The 23,960-nt window shown below is 35.6% G+C and overlaps 1 protein-coding gene across 3 annotated transcripts in view; it reads left to right on the top strand.

Moving 5' to 3' along the window:
• The window catches only part of VWA8 (von Willebrand factor A domain containing 8), a 197,648-nt gene that overhangs the window by 67,793 nt on the left and 105,895 nt on the right, over window positions 1–23,960 (top strand). For all 3 annotated transcript variants that reach the window (XM_026058921.1, XM_026058919.1, XM_026058920.1), the window contains 6 exons: window positions 155–232; window positions 3,582–3,697; window positions 4,575–4,681; window positions 6,617–6,723; window positions 11,476–11,547; window positions 22,096–22,172. In XM_026058921.1, the coding sequence (XP_025914706.1) occupies window positions 155–232; window positions 3,582–3,697; window positions 4,575–4,681; window positions 6,617–6,723; window positions 11,476–11,547; window positions 22,096–22,172 (557 nt within the window). The remainder of the gene's footprint in view (window positions 1–154; window positions 233–3,581; window positions 3,698–4,574; window positions 4,682–6,616; window positions 6,724–11,475; window positions 11,548–22,095; window positions 22,173–23,960) is intronic.

The following is a 23,960-nucleotide window of genomic DNA, read 5'->3' as shown; positions in this document are numbered from 1 at the left end:
GCTGTAATATAAAAATGTTCTTTTTCAAAACTGTATTCCTTTTCGGGTGATATAAAGCATCTGCAGCAACTGTATACTCATAGCATCTGTGTGTACCTGTATATGGATCTTACATATCCTGCAATAAGATTAATACTGTTTTTCTTTCAAGCAGATTCCAAACGTACCCAGTGTTGCTGTGGAGCAGTTGTTGTCATTAACACACAAGCTTCGGGAGACAAATGACGCCACAGTAAGCCCTTTTTTTCAAATTTACTTTCTCCTGCTGTGACTGCATGTTTTAACAAAGGCTGGGTAAAGCATGCTAAACTATGGTGCTATTTTAGAGGCTGGCTGATTGAAAAACCAGGCTCAGAAAATTCCTGCTGGTAGTTATTGCACCACATATTGTAAACTTTTGAATTTTGATTTACATTTTTAGAACCTGCATAAGTAAGGCCTTTAGGAAATTCCCTGAATACCAGTGAAATCGGACAGAACAGTATATGTTGTCAGTGGTTTTAGATACATGGCTAAGCATGAAACGCATATGAGGTGCCTTTTGAATAGGTACGCATATAATCATGTGTGTCCAAATATTTTTTGATAACTTTGCTTTACTGGATGTTATTATATATAATACAGATCTTCAGTCATTGGAACTTTGATAGTAGAAATTATTGGGGCTTTTGGGGCAATGAGAACTACCTAACCATTATAAAATGCCAACAGGCAACGGTGAAGACTAGGAGTACAAAAGGGAAAGCTCCAGAATTCCTAGCTTCCTTACTGCTACAGGCTATTCTATTAAAGTAATTTTGTCAAGAAAAATAAGTTCTGCTGATATAGTAACCACAAAGTTCTTTAAAAAGATACAGTCAATCTTAGTGGAAAGAAAAAGAAAGCATTGCTATAGCAACTAAAGCAGTGTATGATTTTAATGTATCTAAAATGTAAAACATTTTTAGTGGAATCCAGCAGTTTAACTAGTATGTAAATGTAATCCATTCTTCTTAGTTTTCGTGAATTTGACATTGGTAATGGTTTTCACAGTATTACTATTTAAGAAGCTGAGAAAGGCTGAAAGGCTGCTATGCTTCTCTGAGCTTAAAAAAATAAGTAGAAAGGTTGACTTTTAGGTACACCTTTTGGACACTGTTGTTACTAATAGTCTATTTAACTTCCTCTGCCTAGTGCTGTACAAATGTAGACTGGTAAATGTGTTATATTTTTGACATATTTAGAGATATACCTTGCTTGAACAGAGCATTAAAAAAATCCTCTCCAAATATGCAGATGTCTATAGCATTGTGAAATATCTAAATGAAGTGAGTGATGTTGGATAAGAAGTGAGTCATAATATGGATCGAGGGAGGATTCTTGTAGATCAGCAGTGACATGAGACATGTCGGGAATAGCATGCCTGCGTTAAGAGCTGAAATGTGTGCCTTAGGTATGTCAGGCTATTTATAGAGCTGCCTAAGTAATCCTCTGCCAGAGATTATCCTGAAATATTAGCCATTGTTTAAAATGATTTTGTTAACAATAGAAGAATACCTGTAGAATATTCAGCCCGTGGGCGTTGTCTGCGTCATTGTAATTGTTTGATTTACAATAGAACCTAGAGACCACAATCCAGATCCTGTTGAATTAGATGCCGCATAGATATAAGTTACAAAGACTGTCGCTAACCCAATTTTGAGTTTATAGTTATGCCATATAAAAATAAATAAAAAAGAGATGAAGAGAAAAGAGGAAATTTTATTATTAAAAGCTTCACACAGTTGCAAACATTCAGAAAATGTGACACACGTTTCTCCTCTGTGGGCCACTCCTCTATGCTTATTTATACCAGTGCAGAATCTGATGCTATATATATAATTTAGACTTTAAGATGTCCATGTCCTTAGGGATTGGATTTGTCAGTGTATCAGACAAGAGGCAAGAGTGGCTGCCTGCTTCCTCCCACCTGGTACAATCTGAAGTACACTCTGCCTCAATTACTGTGCCCAGCTGCCTCTCTCTTTCAATGCAGTCCCAAAGGTTGTGACTTGGGAGGATTGCTCACCTCAGCAGAATTCTTTCTGCTTGCAAATGTTTCCATTGCTTAAGATCATTTTGAAAATGGAATATGATTCCCAAAGACACTGAGAATTCTGGCTAGCGATCAAGGATCACAGGGTTTCAGGTCTCACCCTTCTCCCTGCTGATGCCTCACACATGACTATGTCATGAAGTAACACCTGAAATACCACAGTTTACAACTCAGTGTCTATAATGCTGGGTTGTAAACTATCATGGTTCAGAAGATGCTTCACAGTCCTTCATCAATGAAAGCAGGAGAAGAAGGAGTAATAATTTTACCAGTTATTTGAATCTAAATCATCCTTGTTCATTGCTCAGAGCTACACTGGAAAGTATTATCATGTGCCTTCTTAGAGTTGGAAAAAGAGTTTTGTACAATTTCACCAAGCTTTTTTTTTTTTTTTTTTTTTAAACATGTTAATTCCTGTTGGTCAAAAAAGCAGTTTTCCGGGGAAGAGAATTGGTTTTGAGAAATTTCTCATACTTAAAAATGTTTAACGGGAAAAAAATCCTGTGAAATTCATATATTGTTACATTTCTCTCTTTTTTTTTTCTTTAATGGCAAATTTCAGTTTTGTTTTTTTTCAACTGCAACAGCATAATATGTTAAGATAATAATAATGCACTTACAAATCACTTATATAAACCAAAACAAAATGTTTTGAAATTACGTAATTAAAATATTTCACTTGACCCAGGCAAAGCGTGGCGTGACTTATCAGATTGCACTCATTGTTGTGTGTTTCCTGCTAAAGTAAGGACCCTATTTGTATTAGATACCTTTATCTGGTAGACGTAATTATAGAATCATTTCTTTCTCAGTCTTTATATGTCTGTTTAAATAAATGATCAGTTGGAGTTTAGGGGGTTTTTGTTTGTTTCATTGTTTTAAATTTTGCTGTATTTGTTTTAGGCTTTGAAGGCATTGAATCATTTTTGTAACTCTTTGCTGAATCATGTCCAATTTTTAACATTCATTTTAACATGTGGCCAACAGAAAAGGACACAGTGTTCCAGTAAGGGCCCGCCCAGAAGGCGTGTGCAGAGGTGATACAATCTGCCTACTTCTGCCCAGTGTTGTCTTGTTTATGCATCCAAGAGTCTTGCCAGACCCTTTTGCCAGAGCATTACATGTGGAGCTAATATTCAGTTTGTGTAGAATAAAGGACTAGTTTTTATTTTTTTTTTTTTTTGCAATGGCTAGCCCCCATATTATTGTTAATATTGTTTAGTATTAGGTTTAAATAGCAAATAAAGTTCAACTGTCAGCACATTTTTCTTCCTCTTGCTTACTGAGTGAAGTCATAAAGCTAACCTTTTGATGGCATCATGATTTTCATGGCAGTGAATTCCTACAACAAGCACAGAATTACAGACCTGCAGATTAAAAAGCACAAGCTGCTGTAGGAGGCAAAAAGCACCTCCGAGCTAGGAGAAAAGTTGAAATGATTGCTTTTTTTTTTTTTTTTTAAGATCCCAGAGATCAAATAATTAAACTACCCTGTATTTTTTGACAGGCACAGTCACTGGCTTCATCTTTATCTACTCGACAACTATTGCGAATTTGTCGTCGACTGTCACACCATCCAGATGAAAGTCTTTACCATGCTGTTAATAAAGCCTGCCTTTCCAGGTAGAAGTGCTAATTTTGGTGGATGTTCAGGAGTTTCTTGGCCAACTGCTAACATGCAAGATGATTTTTAAATACGTTTTAGTAGATAATACAATTGCTATCTTGCTGCTTAAATTCTGTAATTTCTTCAACAGTATTTCTATAGTATTCTCAAACTTAGGAGGAAAGAAGGAATGGTGTGGTACTGTTTTCTCATCTTTATGGAGATGTTTAACAATATCATATAAATAAAAAGACAGTCAGGTCTTCATTATAACAATACTTCACTGTCTCAGAACACTCAAATCAGGGTTATATTAATATTTGGTATGACTAGGTGTTTGCTGGAGACTTGGATTCAGTTCCAAAAACTGTATCTAAAAAAATTGCGAACATCTCAATTTTTTTCAAAGAAAAGCTAACTAATTAACAAAAGCTTTGGAAAACTGAGTGGACCTAGTTCTGGAGAGCTCAGAGCTCTTTCCTTCCTCTTTAGCATCTGGGATCCAACTGAACTGAATCAAGGGAAAAGGTATTTCCAAAAAAATATTGTTTCTAATCAGACTCTAACTGGCTGTGGAATGAGAAGATTACATAACTCCAGTCCTAATTTATCCCACATTTCAAGCTTATTGCAATATTGTATAACACTGAAGTCTTTTTAAATGAATGTGTAACTACTAATTTAATTAGTTACCTATGCAAGAAGTCCAACTTATCTCCTTAGGGACAGAAGGTGAACTGTTGGAAACTCAGTGTAAAGGGAATTGACATTATTCAAGGTTTGAAGGTCCAAGTAAAGCTTCATACTGATTTTAGATTACAGCAAATAATGAAAACTTAAAAAAAAAAAAAAAATCTTTAGACAATAACCCCCCTGTTATTTTTCTTCATTTAGGTTTTTACCAAACCTTGCCAGATCAGCTTTACAGAAAAATCTGCTGGATTCTGGTATCGAGACAAGTCCAGATGACATAAGGAAACTAGGGGAGAAGGATTACCCCTGTAAGCTTTTGCTACCTTTTACTCTTCTTTTCATGAATGTTACTTAGATGATTGAGCATATAAAGCTGTATTAAATATCCTCAAAAATAAATGTAATTTGCTTCAGTTAGTTCCCTTTGGCTTTGTTCTATTGAGATGTAATGCACTCTTAGTATGATGATACATCTGTGTTGTCTATTGTAGCCCCAGCTCATGGAGCCTTGTCCTCTGTCACATTTCAGGATTTCCTAGTCAGTAAGATCCATGCCTTCAGGCTTTCTTGGACTGCTTTGATTTATTTTTAAGTTCTGTTATCACTGGCACTACTCTTCCAAAGGGTTACAACTTTGGAGCGGTTGTCTTAATCTTTCTCTGTTTTGTTCTCTTCTTTGCCTTCAGTATTCCATTGCTTCTTTCTCTTCACTGTTACCAAAATCAGCCTTTTCCTCACTGTCCCTCTTGCAGATGTACTGGATTTATGTTTTGCTTTCATTCTGATACACACTTTGTTATCCTTTTTGTTCTCTTTAAATTGCTAGTGTTGTTACATGTCTTCTTTATCAATCAGATCTTTATGTCTTGCTATATCCAACTTGTACTCTTTTGCAGTTGTCTTCAGTGCTACGCATATATTTCTCATTCTAACATTTTCTCACTTCTGCATTCTTATTCCTGCCTATCCTTTGGTATTCATGTTAGCTTTATATCTTTTTATACCTTCTGTCAGGCAGCATGCTTTGAGCGATCTGCCATTTTCCATTCGCTAAACTCTTTCTTTCAACATGTATGATCTGCGCTCTTCTTCATCAGTATTCTCTTCGCTGTCCCTATCCTGCATGGTTATTCTCAGTTTTGTCATGTATTTGACTTCCATGTTTTCACTGTTAGATCTTTGCAGTACTAAACACACCTTTGTTTTTATTTATATAGTTTCTGATTTTATAGATTCAATTTATATATGTATATATATGTAAATAAATATATGTAAATACAGACACATACACAAACCTTCATGTATTTTTATATGTGTGTGTATGTATATAGCTATACTTATAATCTGAACTCTTGCCAGTTGTGCAGTGCTGCCCATTTGTCAGGTTTTTCGTCCTGATACTTCCCTTGAATTTTCTTCATCTTTCTCTGTTACATGCATAAATAAAGGTAGAGCCATAAATGATAATAGGTGAACAAGTAAAAATATTTTTCTAGAAATCAGGCTATTTTCAGTTTCAAACCATGCAAGATTAAGAAATCAGTGGCAGATAATTTCAGAGAAGTCAGAAGATAGTACATTATTATCATTTACATTTAGGTGTTACTTTCCTAAGGACAGAATTTATGGTTCTCTTGATTTAAGAAATTTTTCTAAAGCAGTTTTTGCTCTCAGAACTACAGTTGAAGATAGCCTCAAAAAGTGCAGATTGAGCCGGATTTCACCAAGTTGTTAAACGTGTCTATTTTCTGGCATAAACCCGTTTGTACAAAAATGCAATGCTGAAAGGAGAAACCAACAGTGACTTTATATTGCTTAAAAAAAATAAAGGAAATGACTAACATATTGCTTCTGCAGTTGAGGAAATCTAGTCAAACAGTGTTAGTGGTACTTCAGTGACAAGATGAGAGTACTGAATTAAACCAGGGCAGCTGCCACAACTTTTAGTGTTCTTTAAGGTACTTTTTCCATGAGTTCACCTGTTGTCGTTTACTGTAATAGTCTTCCTTGCAATTATAAAGAGAATTCAAATTCATTATAATGCAACCTCTTGTAGTTTGTTACTAGCAGATACTCTTTGAAACATTCTCTTTCTTTAAATACTGAGAAATCATATACAGCAACACATACCCTGGGTAAAATTCATAAATTGTCTTTTGCAAGTGTTAGGGATAGCATATCTGCTCAGAGGATGCTTTAAGTAATGCGTTTGTTTGTTTGTTTGTTTCCTGAAAAATGTCTAGGTGAAATAAGCAATGGGATTCTGAAGATAGGGGCTGTAACTACACCAATTTATAACCCAGCTGAGAAAATGAAAGTGCCTGATGTTTTGTTTTATGAAAACACTCAGGTAAGTACAAATCTCTGGCTTCACAGGTACAAAAAAGTTTGTTAAATATGTACTAATGTACATATTTACATATATTAAATAACGTATTACGAGTATATTTCTGAAGGAGCTGCTTTAGGCTAAAATTTTTTCTCAGTGGATTTGATGCTTCTTTCAGATGCCTCTTTGCCATCCATTTGTGAAGAGACTATAGCAATCCTGCTGAACATTCGTAAAATGTAAAGTGACTGCTGTTGAACCTGGATTTTATGTAGAATGATTCGATAAAATGCTTATTTTATTGCTGCTGCTGAACTGAGCCACTGTTGTGGCTGGGTTATCAATTCCATTCTGAGAACATGTTTGACAGTCTTATGACATAAAGTTTTGCAGGCGTCCAGTACCTGCCCTGTATTAGAATTAACAGTGTGTTTGAAAAGCAACGTGAAGAGTAGTTAGTTTTTTAAGTCTATCCCTGTTCTCTGTGATTTTCTTTGAATTGCTTTTAAGCACACCTCCAGCACACTTACTGACAGTGTCTTGGGCGGAATCATGGCCTGTTTCCAAAAACCTGGTTATAAACTACTCAGTTATTAATCTGATTTTGAATTATGCAGAATGCAAGAGTACTAAAAAATTAGAGCAGAATCATTTGACAGGTACAGGTTTGGTGCATTCCTAGTGCATTTACGTAGTTTCAGTGTGATTCCTTCGCAAATCCTAAGATCCCAGTTGGCTAATAGCCATTTTGAGCCAGTCAATGTGCAAGAATTTCTCAGGAACTGCGTTGTAAATTAGTAAATCTCTTTAACAGGGCTACTAATGGTTAAAAACCTCTGTTTTAACAAGCAGCAGTGTTTGTAAGTTCACCAGTATTTGGCATTGAAAGGGCTGTTACCCCAAATTCTCACACTTTTTGACTGCTTTTGAGAAACTCCAATGTGTATATGAACAGAAGGAGAATAACAGAAATAATAAGAAAAAGTAGTTTGTAAACACAGTGAAAGGAGAGGGCTTGGGGATTGGATTTTTCCCCTTTTGAAGAGGTAAGTGTACTGCAATTTTCCTTTCCATCTAGCATGGAGGCCTCGAAACTGTCACTTTGGGGTATCCCTAACCAAGGGAATTGCCCTCAGAGTAAGCTTTAAAATATTTTGCCTCTGAAAGGCAGCACTGACAGCTAGAGTGCTCTTGTGAAATATTTTCCTTTTAGGGGCCTGGTGTGAGTTTGCCTACCTGGAGAATTTCCTTTTCTTCTTTTTTTCCTTTCTGTTCTTTCTTCCTTCCCCCCTTGCTTGCAAACTCTTCACAGAACAGTGTGCTCTTTCTGCTAATGGGTGTCACCTACTGAAGGTCATGACAGGCCATACAAAGGGAGCAGATGAAGGTCTTCATCTTCCCCCCTAACATTTCATGTGAGATTTTTTTCTATGCTGCCATTTCACCGAAGTACTTAATTTGGGTCACTCTGAAATGAAATCCTACGTCCTGAAAGCCCTTATGTTTGCATTGCTTTTTCCATCCTCTTGCTTATAGCTTCAGTAATTATAACTGAACACTCTAGAGCAAACTGCACACAACCTGTCTTCAGATATTATGTATTTGCTTTGTTTAGGCAACGTGTTTTTTAAAAGTGCTGTGTAGAACAAACTGCTCCATATCTGTCCCTGTAGTAATGCGTTCTGAGTGATAAAGAAAACAACAACCAAATACCAGCCAAAATAGCTGTTCCCATTTAGAAATGAATTTTAATCTTAAGTTCTGTATTGCTAGTTCCTGCTGTAGTTCAGTCATTCAAATACTGTAATGATCATTTAGCAAAATCTGCCGGAATACAAAGTTGGTTTGTGTGTCTAGTGCAATACTTCCACTCTTGTGTCTAAAAACTAGATAAATAGATGAAAACAGAAAAAAAAATCCTAAGCCCTTTGCAACGCTGTACAATATAATGAAATATGTATCTTTTTCTTATGTGTATTTGGTCTTGAAACATTTCATGTTTCAGTGGAATTCAGCATTGCTGTGAAACATTACGTCTGTCCACACCAAGTGACACAGGAAGGAGTAGAAATGATTTTTAGGCGATATGCCAAATGCCACTGTCATCCCTGTCTTTAGGGAACAGAGATTGATTAAGTTCATACAATATTGATGTGTCTACATAGAAGTCCTCTATGTAAATATTTAATCTAAAATGTCTGCCTGCATCCTAATACAATGCTAATTTAGGTCATGTTGCAGAAAATATATGTACATACACACACATACATACATGTATATACACACATATATCAATACATAATATCTGTTGTGGGAAAGCTGTTGTGGAGGGGAACTAGACTGTACACACATTTGTGCAATTTAGGATGAGGAAAGAAGTCGTCAGAAGGAAGTACTCTAGCAGTAAAATCAGAAAATCTAATCAGTATGTGTGGTATGACTGACTTGGTGGAATTTGTTATGCTGTATCTGGATAAAGTTATACTCATCAGCTATAAATTTCTGGTGTGTATGCATGCCAGAAAATATGGTGATTTGCCTTGAAGTCCTCTCCCTAAATTGTATATTGAGTATTCGGTAGTCTTTTGACATGCCTGGTTAGGATTTTGCAGTATTAAGCTGTGTTTACAAGAGTTTCTTCGCTACCCCACCCTCTTTTCTGGAGAGATTTGGAAAACTAAAACATCTTCCACCCAGTTGCAAACTGAATATTTCTGTATGCTCTGAAAATGCATCAAAACTACTGTTTTGTTTTGTTTTTTCAAAATCAAATATTAAAGGTGGAATGATAATGTGAAAACAAGTATGTTTATCTAAAGGCAAGCAATCATTTCTCTAAGTAGATTGTCTGACCTACTTACAGATGACCTATTTTCACTAGACACAGTGGAGGATATACAAGACTTTCTAGTAAAGTAGCTTGCGTTGGCCTATTATCTGTAGCTGTTTGGATCCTTTTAAACAAATTATTTGTGAGGAGCAAGATAAGGTTAAATTTTGTTACAACGTATGTTACCTTTATAATACTGGGTATATAAAATATACCTCAAGTACTTTGATTTAATTAGGGAATCTAATTTAGAAATTATAAGAAACATTATGAAGTTGGGCTTACATTTTGCTATCCTTATTTTCCTTAAAAATAAAGTTTAATTGGAATAGAAAGGTGTATTCGTCATTAAGCTATACCTGTCATTTAACCTTTAATAAAAAAAAGTATATAATTTTTATATTCATATCAGCTCCTTTTTATTCCCTCTGGCTTCTATAAAGTTCCACCTGGATACATTTTACTGCTTTTTTTTTTTCATGTGATACATGAAAGTGGTCCTTCTTATTCTTCATTATTTCAGTTGTTGCCATAAATGTAGCACTGCCTGCTTCCTGCTTTGTGAAATTTTAACGTACTTCTGAGTAAAATAAAAAATGAGATGTTTGCAGTAAATAATATATTGCCCACAAGGTAATTAGTAGAGCCAAAAGGAACTATTTTTCAACAAGTGTCTTGACTGAAAATTTCAAGCGCATATTCAAATTTTAAGTAAAAATCAAATTGTAAGCTACTTCTACCTGTTTTGATTCTTCACAATTTAAAACACACACAAACACACACACACACACACATATGCTTATATGTATAAAAGCACCCTAAAACATATTTTAGGGCCCTTCCCCTCACCATTTCACAGAACAGAACGTAGGCAGCCAGTAATACCCCATCATAATTCTCATAATAATTTCTCTTAACTTTTCCCTTCCCTCCCAAAAGCTTAGTTAAAAGATGGGCCTAGTTGTAGATCTGTGAGATGAAAAGGGGCAGTTTCTCAAATAGTCAGCCTGGAAGTTCTTCATAGCTTAAAAACAACTTCAAATCCATGTACAGAAATGTGTAGTTATGTGCTCCAGGAGTACTGGTTGTGTGTATCCAGAAATGCTAATTGCTGCTTACTTCATTAGTCTCTGTTTAGTTTAAATGTAACCCTATATCCTAAATGGAAAATGGAATGACAATAATATTACAAGGACCAGAATGGGACTTGAGGCCTGACCAAACCTCATTTCTCAAATTTTTTCCTTGCCATCGAGAAAGTTGTTGAATCATCCCTTCTCTTTTTCCTATCTCCTGCATGGCAATATTGCTTTTCTCCTTTGTTTTCATAATTAAATTGTATTACTGTCTCTTACTGCCTGCTCATTTAGTGCCTAATATTGTGAGCCCAGAAACTTTCCTACAATCTCTAGACAATTATCATACCGTGTATAATAACAGTTGTAGTAAACTATGCTGAAGGTGGTAATGCATGTTTTTGTAACTGTAAGATTTGCAGCTCTCCAAAACAGCTGAAGATTAATCAGACTGGTATTTTAGAACTTTGCTTCTTCGCAGTACTGTTGCTGGAAAATAATCATACACACATCAGTGATGGTTCTTAAGAACTGGGTGACAAACATCCAGCTAGGCTAAAAGGAAACGCATTATTCTTCGTTACTGAGAAATAAATATATCTAGGGACAGCAGACACCCAAAATAATTGGAGCAGATGAAATACATAAGTAGAGTTAGTATCTTTGTTTCATTGTTTTAGTCACTGCATAGATTGCTATTATTGGCTGAGAGACTCTTTCTGTAAAATAAATAGCTGTAACTATAATGTTTAAAATATTTCAGCCAAAAGTCCTGAAAGTAAAATTCCTGCATGCTACTTTCATTACTGAGTGTATAAACTTGAGAGTATAAAAACAGGGGTGAAAGTTGTGGGTTTTTTTCTCTAGCACATGATGGTAATGGAAGATATGCTGAAAGACTTCCTGCTTGGAGAACATCTTCTTTTAGTTGGCAATCAGGTGAGTTAAACATTTCTTACAATGCATGGAACAAGCTCATTATTTAATGAAATAAAATCTCTGTGTTTTTTTTTCAATGAAGTTGAATCCATTTGTACCACTGAGGTATTTGACCCATTTCTGATTTTTTTTTTTTTTCTTAAATCTACTAATGTCCAAGGATTTTATGGGCATATATCTGTGGAAATATATCTGCCTTTAAATGTATTTTTATATTGCTGTGTAAATAAAAAGACAAAATACTGATAATTATGTGTAACATTATTTGAAAGATATATTTACTCCTCTGAAGCAAAACAGAAAACATGTATCAAATTCAGAGTTCATAAACACTTTCCTTTGGCCTAGTTAATTTTGTCAATAATCCATAACCTTTCTTCTCTTCATGGACATTAGCATGTTTGGTGTTCACAGCCCACATGAAAACTTAGTTAACAAGAAAGGTGGATCATTTCTATTTCCTATTATGCGATCAAAATTCTCAATAAACAGGCTTTTAAGATTTCAAATTCCTCTAATGGCATCATTACAATTAATATCTTTGGTCAGTAATTCTGACTGTCCTTGATGGGCATATGTCCAACCTCTTCTTTAAAATCTCCAGTGATGGATAGACCTAGATAACCAGTCCTGTTAATTTATTACCCTAATAATAATAAAAATCACTCTTTGATGAAAATTGAATTGTTTTCTAAGTCTAAAGTCCATTTTTGCTACTCCAGCTTGTCTCTAATTTAACATCTTAAAATGAACAAGGCCGAAACTTAGCTAAAACTATACCAGTTGTGGGAAGAATATCCCCTGATTGATTTTTTACCTTTGACTTGAACTATGAAAAAAGGAAATTAGATTCTTCTGATGTGGTTTCTTCTCATCATATACTTGTTTCTTATCACCTTTTCTTATCAGCTTGTCATCATCCATCTTTCTTACTACCTTCTCATCACCTTAGGGTGCTTGTGCTAAGTAGATACAAATTGATTGTTTAGTTGTTTGTTCCACTATCTTCCTGTTTATTGAATTGGAGTTGATTGGTCCATATTGATTTAGGACATCTCTTCAGTCTATCAGAATCCTTGGAATTTGAATATTTTCCTCCTAAATCTTTTCACCCTCTGCTTACATAGCACTTAAGGTCAAGTCAGTGGGTCAGGGTTGAGATGAGCAAGGTACAGGGCCGGGCACGGGCTCCTGAGCCACGAGGGCCCAGCCAGGCTGTTCCCAGCTCGCTCCACAGCTAGGTGATGTCAGAGCTGACCTTGCATGCAGGCAGCAAAAGGTGGAGGAGAAGATATTGCAGAGCCTGGTGGTGCACTCAGGCCCCTGAAACATGCTTCCTATATTGTCCCAATTTGTTGACAAAATTTTGAAGACTACATGAGTACAGTTTGGGAGGTTTAGGGTATTTTTCCAGCAGTGGTGTACTCATCTTTAATAATTTAATTTATGCCACATTTTCCCAAAGCTTACGAAACTTTCATTGGAGACAGTGCTAAAAGATTTTAATTGAGTCAAAGTATAGGAACATGTGCTGCTTTGATTCTAGACACCATCTCAGTTTCACCAGTAAAATGGAAAATCGATTGTTTTGCTATGTTTTGTACTGGCAAATTAGTAATACTTACGGTTTTTGTTTTTGTTTTTTAGTTATTGTCATGCTTTCTAAATGCTTTAAGGTTTATTTACTAATTTGTTCTGCTATTTTTCTGTGTGACTAGTTTAGGTCAACTAGCTATACTTTTAAAATACTATTTTTTTGAATACTGCATTTGCCATTCTGCAGTCTTACAGGATCACACCCATCATCCTTGATTTCTCAGGGATGATCACTAAACCTTTAGAAATAGAATTTAAAAACATTTAGTTCCTTAAATGTATGACTGTAAATTTCCTTAGTGCCTGATGAATCCTGTTCAAGTAATTTAAAAGCAACTATATTACGTAAGTATGTTTTTGTGCTACATGCACAGTTACTTTCCCATTGAAACTATTTGAGTTTACATCTTCTTTTTGTAAAGCATATGATTAAAAAAATATGTTCTTTGCTGTTCAGTTACTTTAACAGTACAATCTGTAATTAGAATTAGCTAGAGTTTTATGGTTGCCTTCTTGATACATATATCAGTGCGTGTCTGTTTTTTGCATTTGGAAGAAATAATGGTGGGTTTGGGTGGAGATACAAAATGCTGTCTGAGTTCCTTTCTATTGCATTTTTTGTTGGTGAATGAATGAATCGTGGAAATTCAGTGTAAATAACTGACAGGTTAGATACTCTGAACCTTGGTCTTTCAAAATATATGACTAACATGCCTTTGAAAGCCTTTGTCATTTCCTAGATATTTAAATAGTTGACATGTACCATAGAACATTATTTGAGGCATCAAAATTATGAATATATATTAGTGAATATCTTCTTTCAACTGTAACTGAATATGCATGTCTTTAGGTGTAGTCTTTCTTTTATAGACTGGGTTTGGTTTTGTGGGTTTCCTTTTTCTCCTCCCTCATTTTCACAACATACATAGACACACAAAATCCCTGTTGGCCTAAGTCCATCCTTTCTCATTTCAGAGCTGTAAATGTCATCTCTTCTGTGTATCTTCTAGTTAAGATCTCAGCAGCAGGAGTCCTTTTACCAAGATTGTTTTCAAGAACTGAACTTTGAAATTTAATGTTAGAAATTGAGCAAATCAGAATCCTGGTGAATATTAGGGGCTGACTTTCTTAATGAAACCAAGGAGGCATTGCAGAGAAGTGTTTTGGATACTGATGGATATCTTTAGGAGTGTTCAGCTTCTGAAGTACTTTATAACCCACTTGATTTGTGTATATTACTTGATGTTTGTACGGCCCAGAATTTCACAGAATAAATGTATTATATAAAAATATGGTTTCATCTAAATATTTGTTTATACTGGTTATTGATTTATTTTGGATGCTAACTGGAATGTGCTTCTATTTCATGTATAAGCAAACAGGTTTCTTTGGGTTCTCGGGAAAGGCAACGGATAGAAAAGAATTCTCAGCTATGGAATAGTTTCTAATTAAAGGAAATGGTAGCACTTTAAATATGGCTTCAGATATTACTTCCTGAATGAGCCTGTTTCCAGTCTGAGAGTGTGAATGAGACCATCTATAGTTTCTCAAAGCAAGTTTAAAGCAGCTTCTCCCTTGGCTGTGAAAGCAGCTATTTATTACTCTCCAGGCAACAGGCAAACAGCAGCAAGAATCCTATTTAGTAAATGCTACTTATTCCAAACTTTGCAGTCACTGTTTAGGTAGTCATTACTGTATAGCTCTTATAGTGCAATAATTCCCTAGTCTCCCAAAACAGACTGGGTTATTTATTCTTACTACCAAGGAAGAATTTTAGGCTTTTTGTGAAAATTTTCCTGATGGAGATGATACAGTTCATGGATTGGCCATTACTTGGTATCTTTTACTGTCTTCTTGAATTTTCTGTCTCCTGAAAATAGGAGAGAAGTTATGCCAATATATAACATTTGTTTATGTGGAAAAAAACTTTAAAAATAGCAGTGGCTGAAACACTTTTTTTTTTTTTCTCACTGTTCTAAATTTTACATATAACATTTTCCAGGGAAGCTTTTGAAAACTATTGCATTTGGAAGTCATGTCAAAAGAGGTGTTGGATCTTTTCATCTTTATTGGTCATAGGTGAAGTCTTGGCAAACGTCAGCTGTCTTTGAAGAGGCCAAACAACATATTCATAGTTCTAAGAGGTTTCTGACTTTCTAGAGAGAGAAAGCTTATAGCTAAGTGAGAACCACAGCCTCGTCACTTCTGAATTATTTTATAACCCTGAGTTCTAAAACACCTAGCCCTGTGTTAAACAAAATTGCATTATTTTATTTGGCATTAGTCTTTTATCATAATTTATAGTGTGAGCTATTCAGATAGCTGATATAGTAAATTAAAGAGGTTTCTTCGCAGCAGTAGAACATGCCTGCTTGTAGGCCACAGTTAGCATACAGGAAGTGTTTCCTAACAAGTTGTGCTCATTTTGGCCCTTAGAGTTGCTGTATTCTCATTCACTGTGTAAATATAGAATAAATATGAACATTGTTTATATAAATACAAATATATGAATATAATGTATAAATATCTATAAAACACACTTCTACTATGGTATCTAGAGTCATCTAAAACAGCACAACTGCAGGATAATATTTCTGTGTAGCAGGACAGATGCAGTTTGTATTAGCTCCAATAGTTCTTCCATGCCTTGAGAACTACATGTAATCTATGGATTGTATTAATTACTAAGGAATAACACTATAAAAAAATGACAACAAATAATACATCTTCTCTCTTGAATAATTATTTTTAAGTCATGATGGACGTTGGATTGTCATACCTTTTTCTAGCTTTCCTTTTGCTTATGTTCTTTTTTCAACAAGAAATACAATTGTGATATTCAATAAAAATAATCAAAATAGCCAAAAGCTGCCAATTAAATTACTGCTGAAGACAGATAGCATTTCAAATTTGTACTTCTTCATTTGATGGTGTGGAAATCCAGATTTTGACTTTGCCTTTGTACTTCTTGCTGAAAATTGTTTCCTCTCTTCCTCCTTCTCCCACTGGTCTTAAAGAAGGAAGGCATTTTGCAAGCTTATAAAACAAATCCTTTCCTGAATGCTGTGCAGTCTAATTAGAATGTACAAATGAGTGGAAATGAGAAAGAAATACCAAGTAGCAGAAGAATGAAGAATTCTATAAAGGTACTAAACGTTGTTGTAAATAATTTGAAAGAAGACCACTATAAATTCTATGGCAGTGCCTAGTGAAATTGTTGAAGTGGGCCCACAGTAAGTAGACTGTCACAAATATATTTGAAGAACTTAAAAATATCATGGCCTTTTGGTACATACAGTAATTTATTTCCCTGATGGAAGAATGTATTTGCATCTTTCTTTCTGCCCCCTTTCTTTAACTGAAGAAAGTGCCTCTATGAAGGCACTTTAACTTAGAGATCAGCTTACATGAGCTCTTGGACTACTACTGGGAATTTATTTTATTCTTCGAGAATTTAGTAAGACAAATGTTGGAGTCTTTCTTGAATAGATTTTAAAGGACATGCTTGAGTAGATTTTTCCTTATAAGGAAATATTCTTCTTATCTCATTGTATAATTGAATTAACTAGCTAAGTGTGGAGAAACTAAGAGTGCAGTAGTATCAGTCACCAGCAAAACTTGAAATAGCAAATGCTTAACATTCTAACTTTTCTAGAAGTAAAGGACTTGTTTTTTTAACTCCAACTTGTGTAAAAATAGACAACTTCTTCTACAAGGCAATAATGTACTATCCAAAACCAATGTTTTTGGTGGTGTTTTTCTTTTGAACATGAAGAAACTGAGCTCTAAATGAACTAAATTGGGCTGGTTATTAAGATATTTTTTGCCTAAGAAATTCTGTGTGTATATTATAGAAATCTCAGAAAATATTTGTCTTTTACTTACTACAGTCATAACAGTATTTGCATATATGCAGATATGAATGTTCTTTAAATGTGTCTCTGCTTACATTATTGCTTTGTGCCTTTGCAAGTTATAGTAAAGAAACAGAACAAAAAAGAACTGATGCGTTACTTCCTTTGGGAAGTTTCTTCCCACAGGATTCTTTCTATTGTAAATTTTTCGTATCTTTCTTTCCGTAAGGCTCCATTTCTCTTATGTATGTAAATGTAAAGATTGTATTTTGTGCAATAGGGTTCTGGGTTGAATGTGATACTTAAATTCAGAAAGAGGTATGTAATCTAGAAGTCTATCTAAACCTGATTTATCCAAGCTGTTCAATTTATGACTTCTATCAAGGAATTGTTTATGGACTCTTGTGGTGGATTTTTTTTTCTTTTAGTGTTACCATAATTTTTGCATGCCCCAGATGATAAATTCATAATAAAATAATTAGATCCTAAATCACAGAACACTCTTGTGCAGCACATTTGTGACCAATATATAAATTACAGTTGGGGCAAGACTTAGATCACTACTGCTTTTTAGCAACTATTTTCCTTTGTTACTAACATCAAAGCAATGGTGGGGTCTGTGGCAGTGGTCCTCTGGTAGCAATGTCTCCTCTTGACATATCTTTTGCAGTTGTTGCACTGCATTATTCATATTTGTTCCAAGCAGAAAGAGAGAGACTTTTTTTTTTCAATCAGAACTATATCCTCTGGTGTAAAAAATAGCAGCCCAAAACAAATGCATGCATCCTTGCAGGTGTTTTTGTAGGCAGATACCAGCAAGCTATGGGCATGGAAGATGGTTGAGTGCCAGATGCAGGCTCAGAAACTGGACATTAGCAAAAGGGTCTTCATTTTCTTGGTTTTCATTGTTCAACCATAAGTTTCTGTGATAATGGCACCAACAATATAATTCTTGCTATGAAGTTACAAACAGAACTCTGAGACAAGGATTCTCTATGCTATATGTTAAAAATAGTGAAAAATCAAGATTGTCTTTCATTCCATAATACTAACATTTCAAAATTAGTTGTAGAATAAAACTATCTAAAAGGTCCAAGTGAAAAAGTGAAAAACTTCCTTTTTCACCAGTTGAAAAACCTGAGTTTCATTAATTTCTAATGAAACATGCTCTGTTGGAGGTGATTTAAGCTACTCAGGATGACTAGATACTGAAATGAAAAAGGCCCCATTGCAATATCTTGGCTGAAGGATAGTACTGAGCAGAACAACGTAGTCACCTCTTTAACCACTTCAATGTGACCTGCAAATCATTTAAAAGAAAATAAAAATGAGATAGGATTTCTTAGCTTTTTTTCTGATAGTTCTTTTTCTAAGAGGCAAACTATTAATTTCAAAAACTTTGGTTCAGTTCTTTTCCTGTATAACTTTTTTGATTTCAGTTGAGTTGTGCAGGGGAGAAATTTGTCCCACTACTGTAATAGCTGCACCCTGAATTGCAAAATGCCTCCTGGGACCTGTAAGAACCTTGTTTTATATTCAAAGCTGCAGTTATTGTTACTGCTAGAAGATTAAGTCATTTTATCTTTAGTAACAAGTGTTTACAGTGTCAGTTAGGAGAATTTTTAAATAAGGAATTTGCCTCCTAATTGCATGATTTTATTTTTGTTATTTATGACTGCAGATTTTTACTTCCTGTTTTTCTATTTCAGTTGTCCTGTATGTCTGATGGAGTAAAAATTGTCTAATATTTGCTTTCAGAAATATTTTTATTGCTTTTAGCTGAAATGCCAACACAGATGTTATTTTCCACTTAATTTCCATATGTTTATATTTCTGTAAAATCAAGTAGCTGCAATGTTACATATATAAATAACAGTGTTAATGGCAAACTGGTTTGTCCTCTGAATGTTACCTTAGGATGCCATTAATGCAAATTGCATGAGATTATATTCTGAAACCAATCCAAGTTCAATTCAGTATTTTAGCGTGTTCATATGAAATGTGTAGTTTTGATTCTTTCTGTATAAATACTTGCCTACTAGCTGTAAGATGAATATAGATTAAAGAAAAAGGAGGGTGAATTTTTTGCCATCTTTGTCATTTCTTGTTTCTGGGATGCAACTGGCCGATTTCAGAGTTTTTCTAAAATGGGTTATTATTTTCCACAGTTCTTGTTTATCTGAAGAAGATTACCAGACACATTCTTTATCCCATGGAAGTTAGGTGAATTTGGAATAAATTTAGTTTTCCTGGTCTCATGTCAATGAGTACTACTGAAGGAACTCAGCTCTTTTTTTGCAGTTTTTTTCTTACTTTCTAAAATAATTATATTGTGCCTTCTTGCTGGAGTAACTGAGACGAGAGAAGTGGTAACTTGTTATCATGTAAGAAGGTGAAAGAACAGGATCAAAGAGCTTTGACTTGAACTTTGCTCCAACTGCTGTTGTCAACCAAGGATTTTATGTGGTACACCACAACCTCTGTGAAGGCACGTAATGTATGATCCAAAGCAGTTCAGTCAAGAAGTTGAGCAACATTAACATGTTTCTAATAGTTAAATCTGGTGGGAATGCCTTGTGGCTTCTGAATACTGCATGCACCTTTTAAAAATGCATCACATTCTGAAATCAAGGTATACTTAAAATAAAACAAAGGGAGATGCACAGGGAAACTGCTGCGATGCACAATACAAACTAGAAAAGGGTGAGATATGGTCATGGCACAACTCCCATGGACTTCTGTGTGTTACTTTGGTAACAGTGCTCACTCCATTCCTCCACCACGCCTGTGTGTCCTCTGAGCACTCTTTCAGAAGTGAGGTTTATTCCTCTTAATATCCTTGGTGATAACAGCATGGGTAAAAATAAGCAAAACCAGCTATGTGGTCATCTTTCCGTTGGAAAGGGAGAGGGAGAAAAAAAATCTCACTATGCTATTTTGTAGTTGGGAGTTAGTCTTTTCTGCATAATTTTAGGACAGTATTACAAACATACAGACAAACCACACGTTCTTTCTGTTAATGCACATGAAAGCCAAAGTCCTTTTTTTCTATTTAAAGTAACCATTTTGCTTGATATTAAATATGTTTTACATTGATTCAATATGGTGATCTATTTCTTCAGCTTTGTTCTTGCCACAGCTGGCGAGAGTCCCACTCTGTAGAGAAAAGGATATGCAATACACTGGGGACTGGTACAAAATACTGCTGGCAGACATCTGCCCAATCCTCTGAAGGTCTCTTGGAAAATGTGAAGGAAGCTGCTTTTAGCATTGGTATTTGTGCTTGACATTAGGAGTATTCCAGTTTATTGACCCATTTACAGTTTTAAGTATCTTACTGCAAGCAGTGACAAACACATGGGAATAAAACTGTCCATATGTGCTGTAAGAGGATTGCTATCCTGTTTCTGGTTACTTTTGATGCTTCTGATACAGTTCCTGAAGTTGAATATTTTTCCTCAAATGGGTATGTTCTTTGAGTTTCTAGAAGAATTCGTTATCAAAACATCATCCTTTATTTTGAAGCACTGGGGAGTTCTTTTTCCAGGAGAGTGATAGTTTTTGGAAATGAATGGTGATAGTTTTTAAGCATGTTATAACTTCTTACTACAACCACATATGAAGCTGCAGTTTCTTCTGAAGAATCAGATGGAGGAAGGCTCATGAGAAGGTGTATGGCAGAACGCTAGCCTGAATTACAGCTTTTCTGAGTTCAGATTGAGTCTGCAGTAGGATCTGTGTGGTTCTATTTTTGTCATCCCTGCTATATTTTTTTTTCCTCTACTCTCCTGGTGAGATCTTTCCTTCCATGATTTCAAATACTACACATATGTGTTTGATTCTCTAGTCTCATAAATGTAGTCAGATGAGAGATTGTGATCCTATTTTGAGAAGTTTAAACAGTTTGCTGTTCTGCAGCTGTCAGTTACTATCTTTCCGCTAGAACTTACAGTCATGAAAGTCATAACTTGCAGTCTGAATGCTCCTATTCTGTTTTAATGCCAAGTGAAACAGATTAGATTAAACCAATTTGAGACCTGCTAATCTCTTTAATCTATCTGTGGGTTATATTTATCTCCTTTATTTTACACTAGTATGGACTAGATGGATTCATGCAGTCTCTGAATCTCAGTGGAGTGACAGTATCTTGTCAAACTGCTTCCAGCTGGGTGCATTACAACTGAACTTTGTTCCCGCTCTTCCCCCCCGCCGCCAAACCTTGACAGTCTCACTTTTGTTCTGATTTCCCAAACCTGCAGCCGCTTCTTTATAGGAGGGAAAAGAATTTTCTGCATCTGAACTGTCATCTGGGTGTGCATTACAATTTCAGGCCTGATCAGGAATGCACTTTTGAAGTGCATTTCCTTGCAGCAGCTTGGTACATATCATGCAGTAGTCAAGGGACATATGACCTGGATCCTTTAGGATGAGACTAAAGTGGAAGATGTTTTCCAGTAGCACACCTGATGCCTTCCAGCTGCTAATTAATTCCAAGGGACCAGACTAGGCCTGGTCTGAAATAAAAGCCCTGAAATGCTTATGTAGGCGACACCAGGGTGTTAGCAACAAGTGATTCACTCTATAAACCCACTGTTGTTGTTCTGCACTGCTAATGTATGTCTACAAGGGGAGTAATAGATCAGTTCAATTCCCAACCCAATTCCGGTTCCATCTGTTTTTTTTGTTTGTTTTTTTGTTTTTTTGCTAAATTAAGTTAAATGAGATTAGCAAATATGACCAAGGTAATGATCTAACTCCATGTGGCTGCTACTAGATGTTACCTATGGCTACCAAGATTCACCTTTTTATATTTACTCTGAGCCAACTTCCTAGCGTTCATGGCCTCACAATAGCTTTGTGAAATGAAAGGGCTGGAGAAACTGGGGTTAGTTAAAAGTATGCATAGGTGTGAGTGGTGTAACTCTAGAGACATGATCCTATTTCTGTTTATTCCTAGTAAGATAAAGAAGTGTTTTGGAAGTATATACATATGGAACATATATATATAATATCATCAGATTATGTTCAGAATTCTTTGATGTGGATTGAAATGGCTTAAACGTGTACATTATACATTTATATGTATATATTATTGCAGGGTGTTGGGAAAAACAAGATTGTTGACAGATTCCTTCACCTCTTAAACAGACCCAGAGAGTATTTACAGCTGCATAGGTAAGGTTATGTTACATTCCCATCCTTTGTTGTTTATAATCTGATTTTCCRTGTTTTAAAACTCATGTTTCTGACGTTAAATTTGTTCTTATGGTTTGGAGGCAGACGCTATTGTGGTAGGTGGCACACAAACAGACCCTAGAAATGTATCCTTTATGGAAGAGTTTATATGGGCAGAGACAATAGGCTGACATTGAGGAGGGGGTACAAGAACGTACAGAGGTCACATTGTTTAACATAATAGGAAGTAGAACTCTGCGCCTGCTGTTGTCAAGCCTTTGTCAAGAAGAGACTTTTGCTGAGATTTCTGGTGAGATTTTCCCAGTCATGAGGAATTGCGTGAGGAAAAAGTTAAAAGGTGCTTGTTTGAATATGTCATTCATTAGAGAAGAAATGTTCTAAATAGTAAAGGCTATTTTTTTCCCCCTTTGACACTACTGCTAAGCACATTTATTTCATTCTCATCCATAAACATGTTTGGATTACAAAATTAAAAATTTATTTTTTCATATGCAAGTTAAAAAAAAACCCGAGGACTTTAAGACAGCAAACCAATTTAAAATAATTCAAAAGCTGAAAGAAACAACAAGTAATGATGAGTAGTGCTTTAATATCAAATTATGTGCCTGCTTCTTATGGCCTAAATTGTGGATCAGCGAATTGGAATAAAGAATATGTCTAGAAGAAGAATCAGTTTGAATTGAACTGCACCTTTTTTCAGCTTCATCCTAATCTTTACCTCTCTCTCTTCAGCTTTCTACCTCTACCATGCTGCCTCCTTCTACATGCAGTGTTTCTTAAATAGCATTAATAAAARTATGTCTTCTGATATTTTGCCCTTTAAAAACACAGTCTCTTTAACATTTTTCCCCTCAGCTTTTTGTCTTGAAATGTCTTGCCCAGGTATTCCTGATACTTGGATAGCTCTATTTCATCACTTTTCTATTGCCATTTTCTCTACATACTTCCTCTCCTAAACTTCCATCACTTCTTTCCTAAACACCGCTTTTGTGACTTGCTACTTTCAGTTTTGCATTAGCTTTCTTACTATCTTCTCTACTTGGAGCAGCCACCCATCCCTTCTGGGTAAAGCTCACTATCACTTTTGCAAATCTCATTTATTTCACAAGATACTCCAGTACTCCTATCACTCACAGTGTGTGTCTTTTTTGAAGAATTGTTCTCCAGTGAGGTGTAATTAAGCAGAACAGTACTTCAAGATAAATTCAGATAACTCAATAGAAGGATGTATAAACATACAGTTTGGGTTGATGATGGGGCTGTAGAATATAGTTACAACATGCTAGTTGGCACATGGAAAAAAAAGTCTTTTTTTCCTGTTGAAGACAAACTTCTTTAGGCTCTATACAGGACAGCCTTGGCTGCAGTGACCATGAGATGGTGGAGTCCAGGATCCTGCGAGGAGGCAGCAGGGCACTAAGTAGGATTGCAACCCTGGACTTCAGGAGAGCAAACTTTGGCCTCTTCAGGGACCTACTTGGAGGAATCCCATGGGTTAGGGCCCTAGAAGGAAGGGGGTCTGAGAGAGCTGGTTCATATTCAAGGATCACTTCCTCCAGGCTCAAGATCGGTGCATCCCTATGAGTAGGAAGTCAAGCAAAGGAGGCAGGAGACCTGCGTGGATGAGCAAGGAGCTCCTGGCAAAACTCAACCAGAAGAAGGAAGTATACAGAAAGTGGAAAGGGGGACAGGCCACTTGGGAGGAATATAGAAACATTGTCAGAGTATGCAGGGATGTGACGAGGAAGGCTAAGGCCCGTTTGGAAT

The sequence above is a fragment of the Apteryx rowi genome, unplaced genomic scaffold (genome assembly GCF_003343035.1).
Source record: "Apteryx rowi isolate R43461 unplaced genomic scaffold, aptRow1 scaffold_150, whole genome shotgun sequence".
In the NCBI taxonomy this organism is placed as follows: domain Eukaryota; kingdom Metazoa; phylum Chordata; class Aves; order Apterygiformes; family Apterygidae; genus Apteryx; species Apteryx rowi.
The sequence above is the reverse complement of the archived record's forward strand: the minus strand, read 5'-3'. Positions and strand labels throughout refer to the sequence as shown.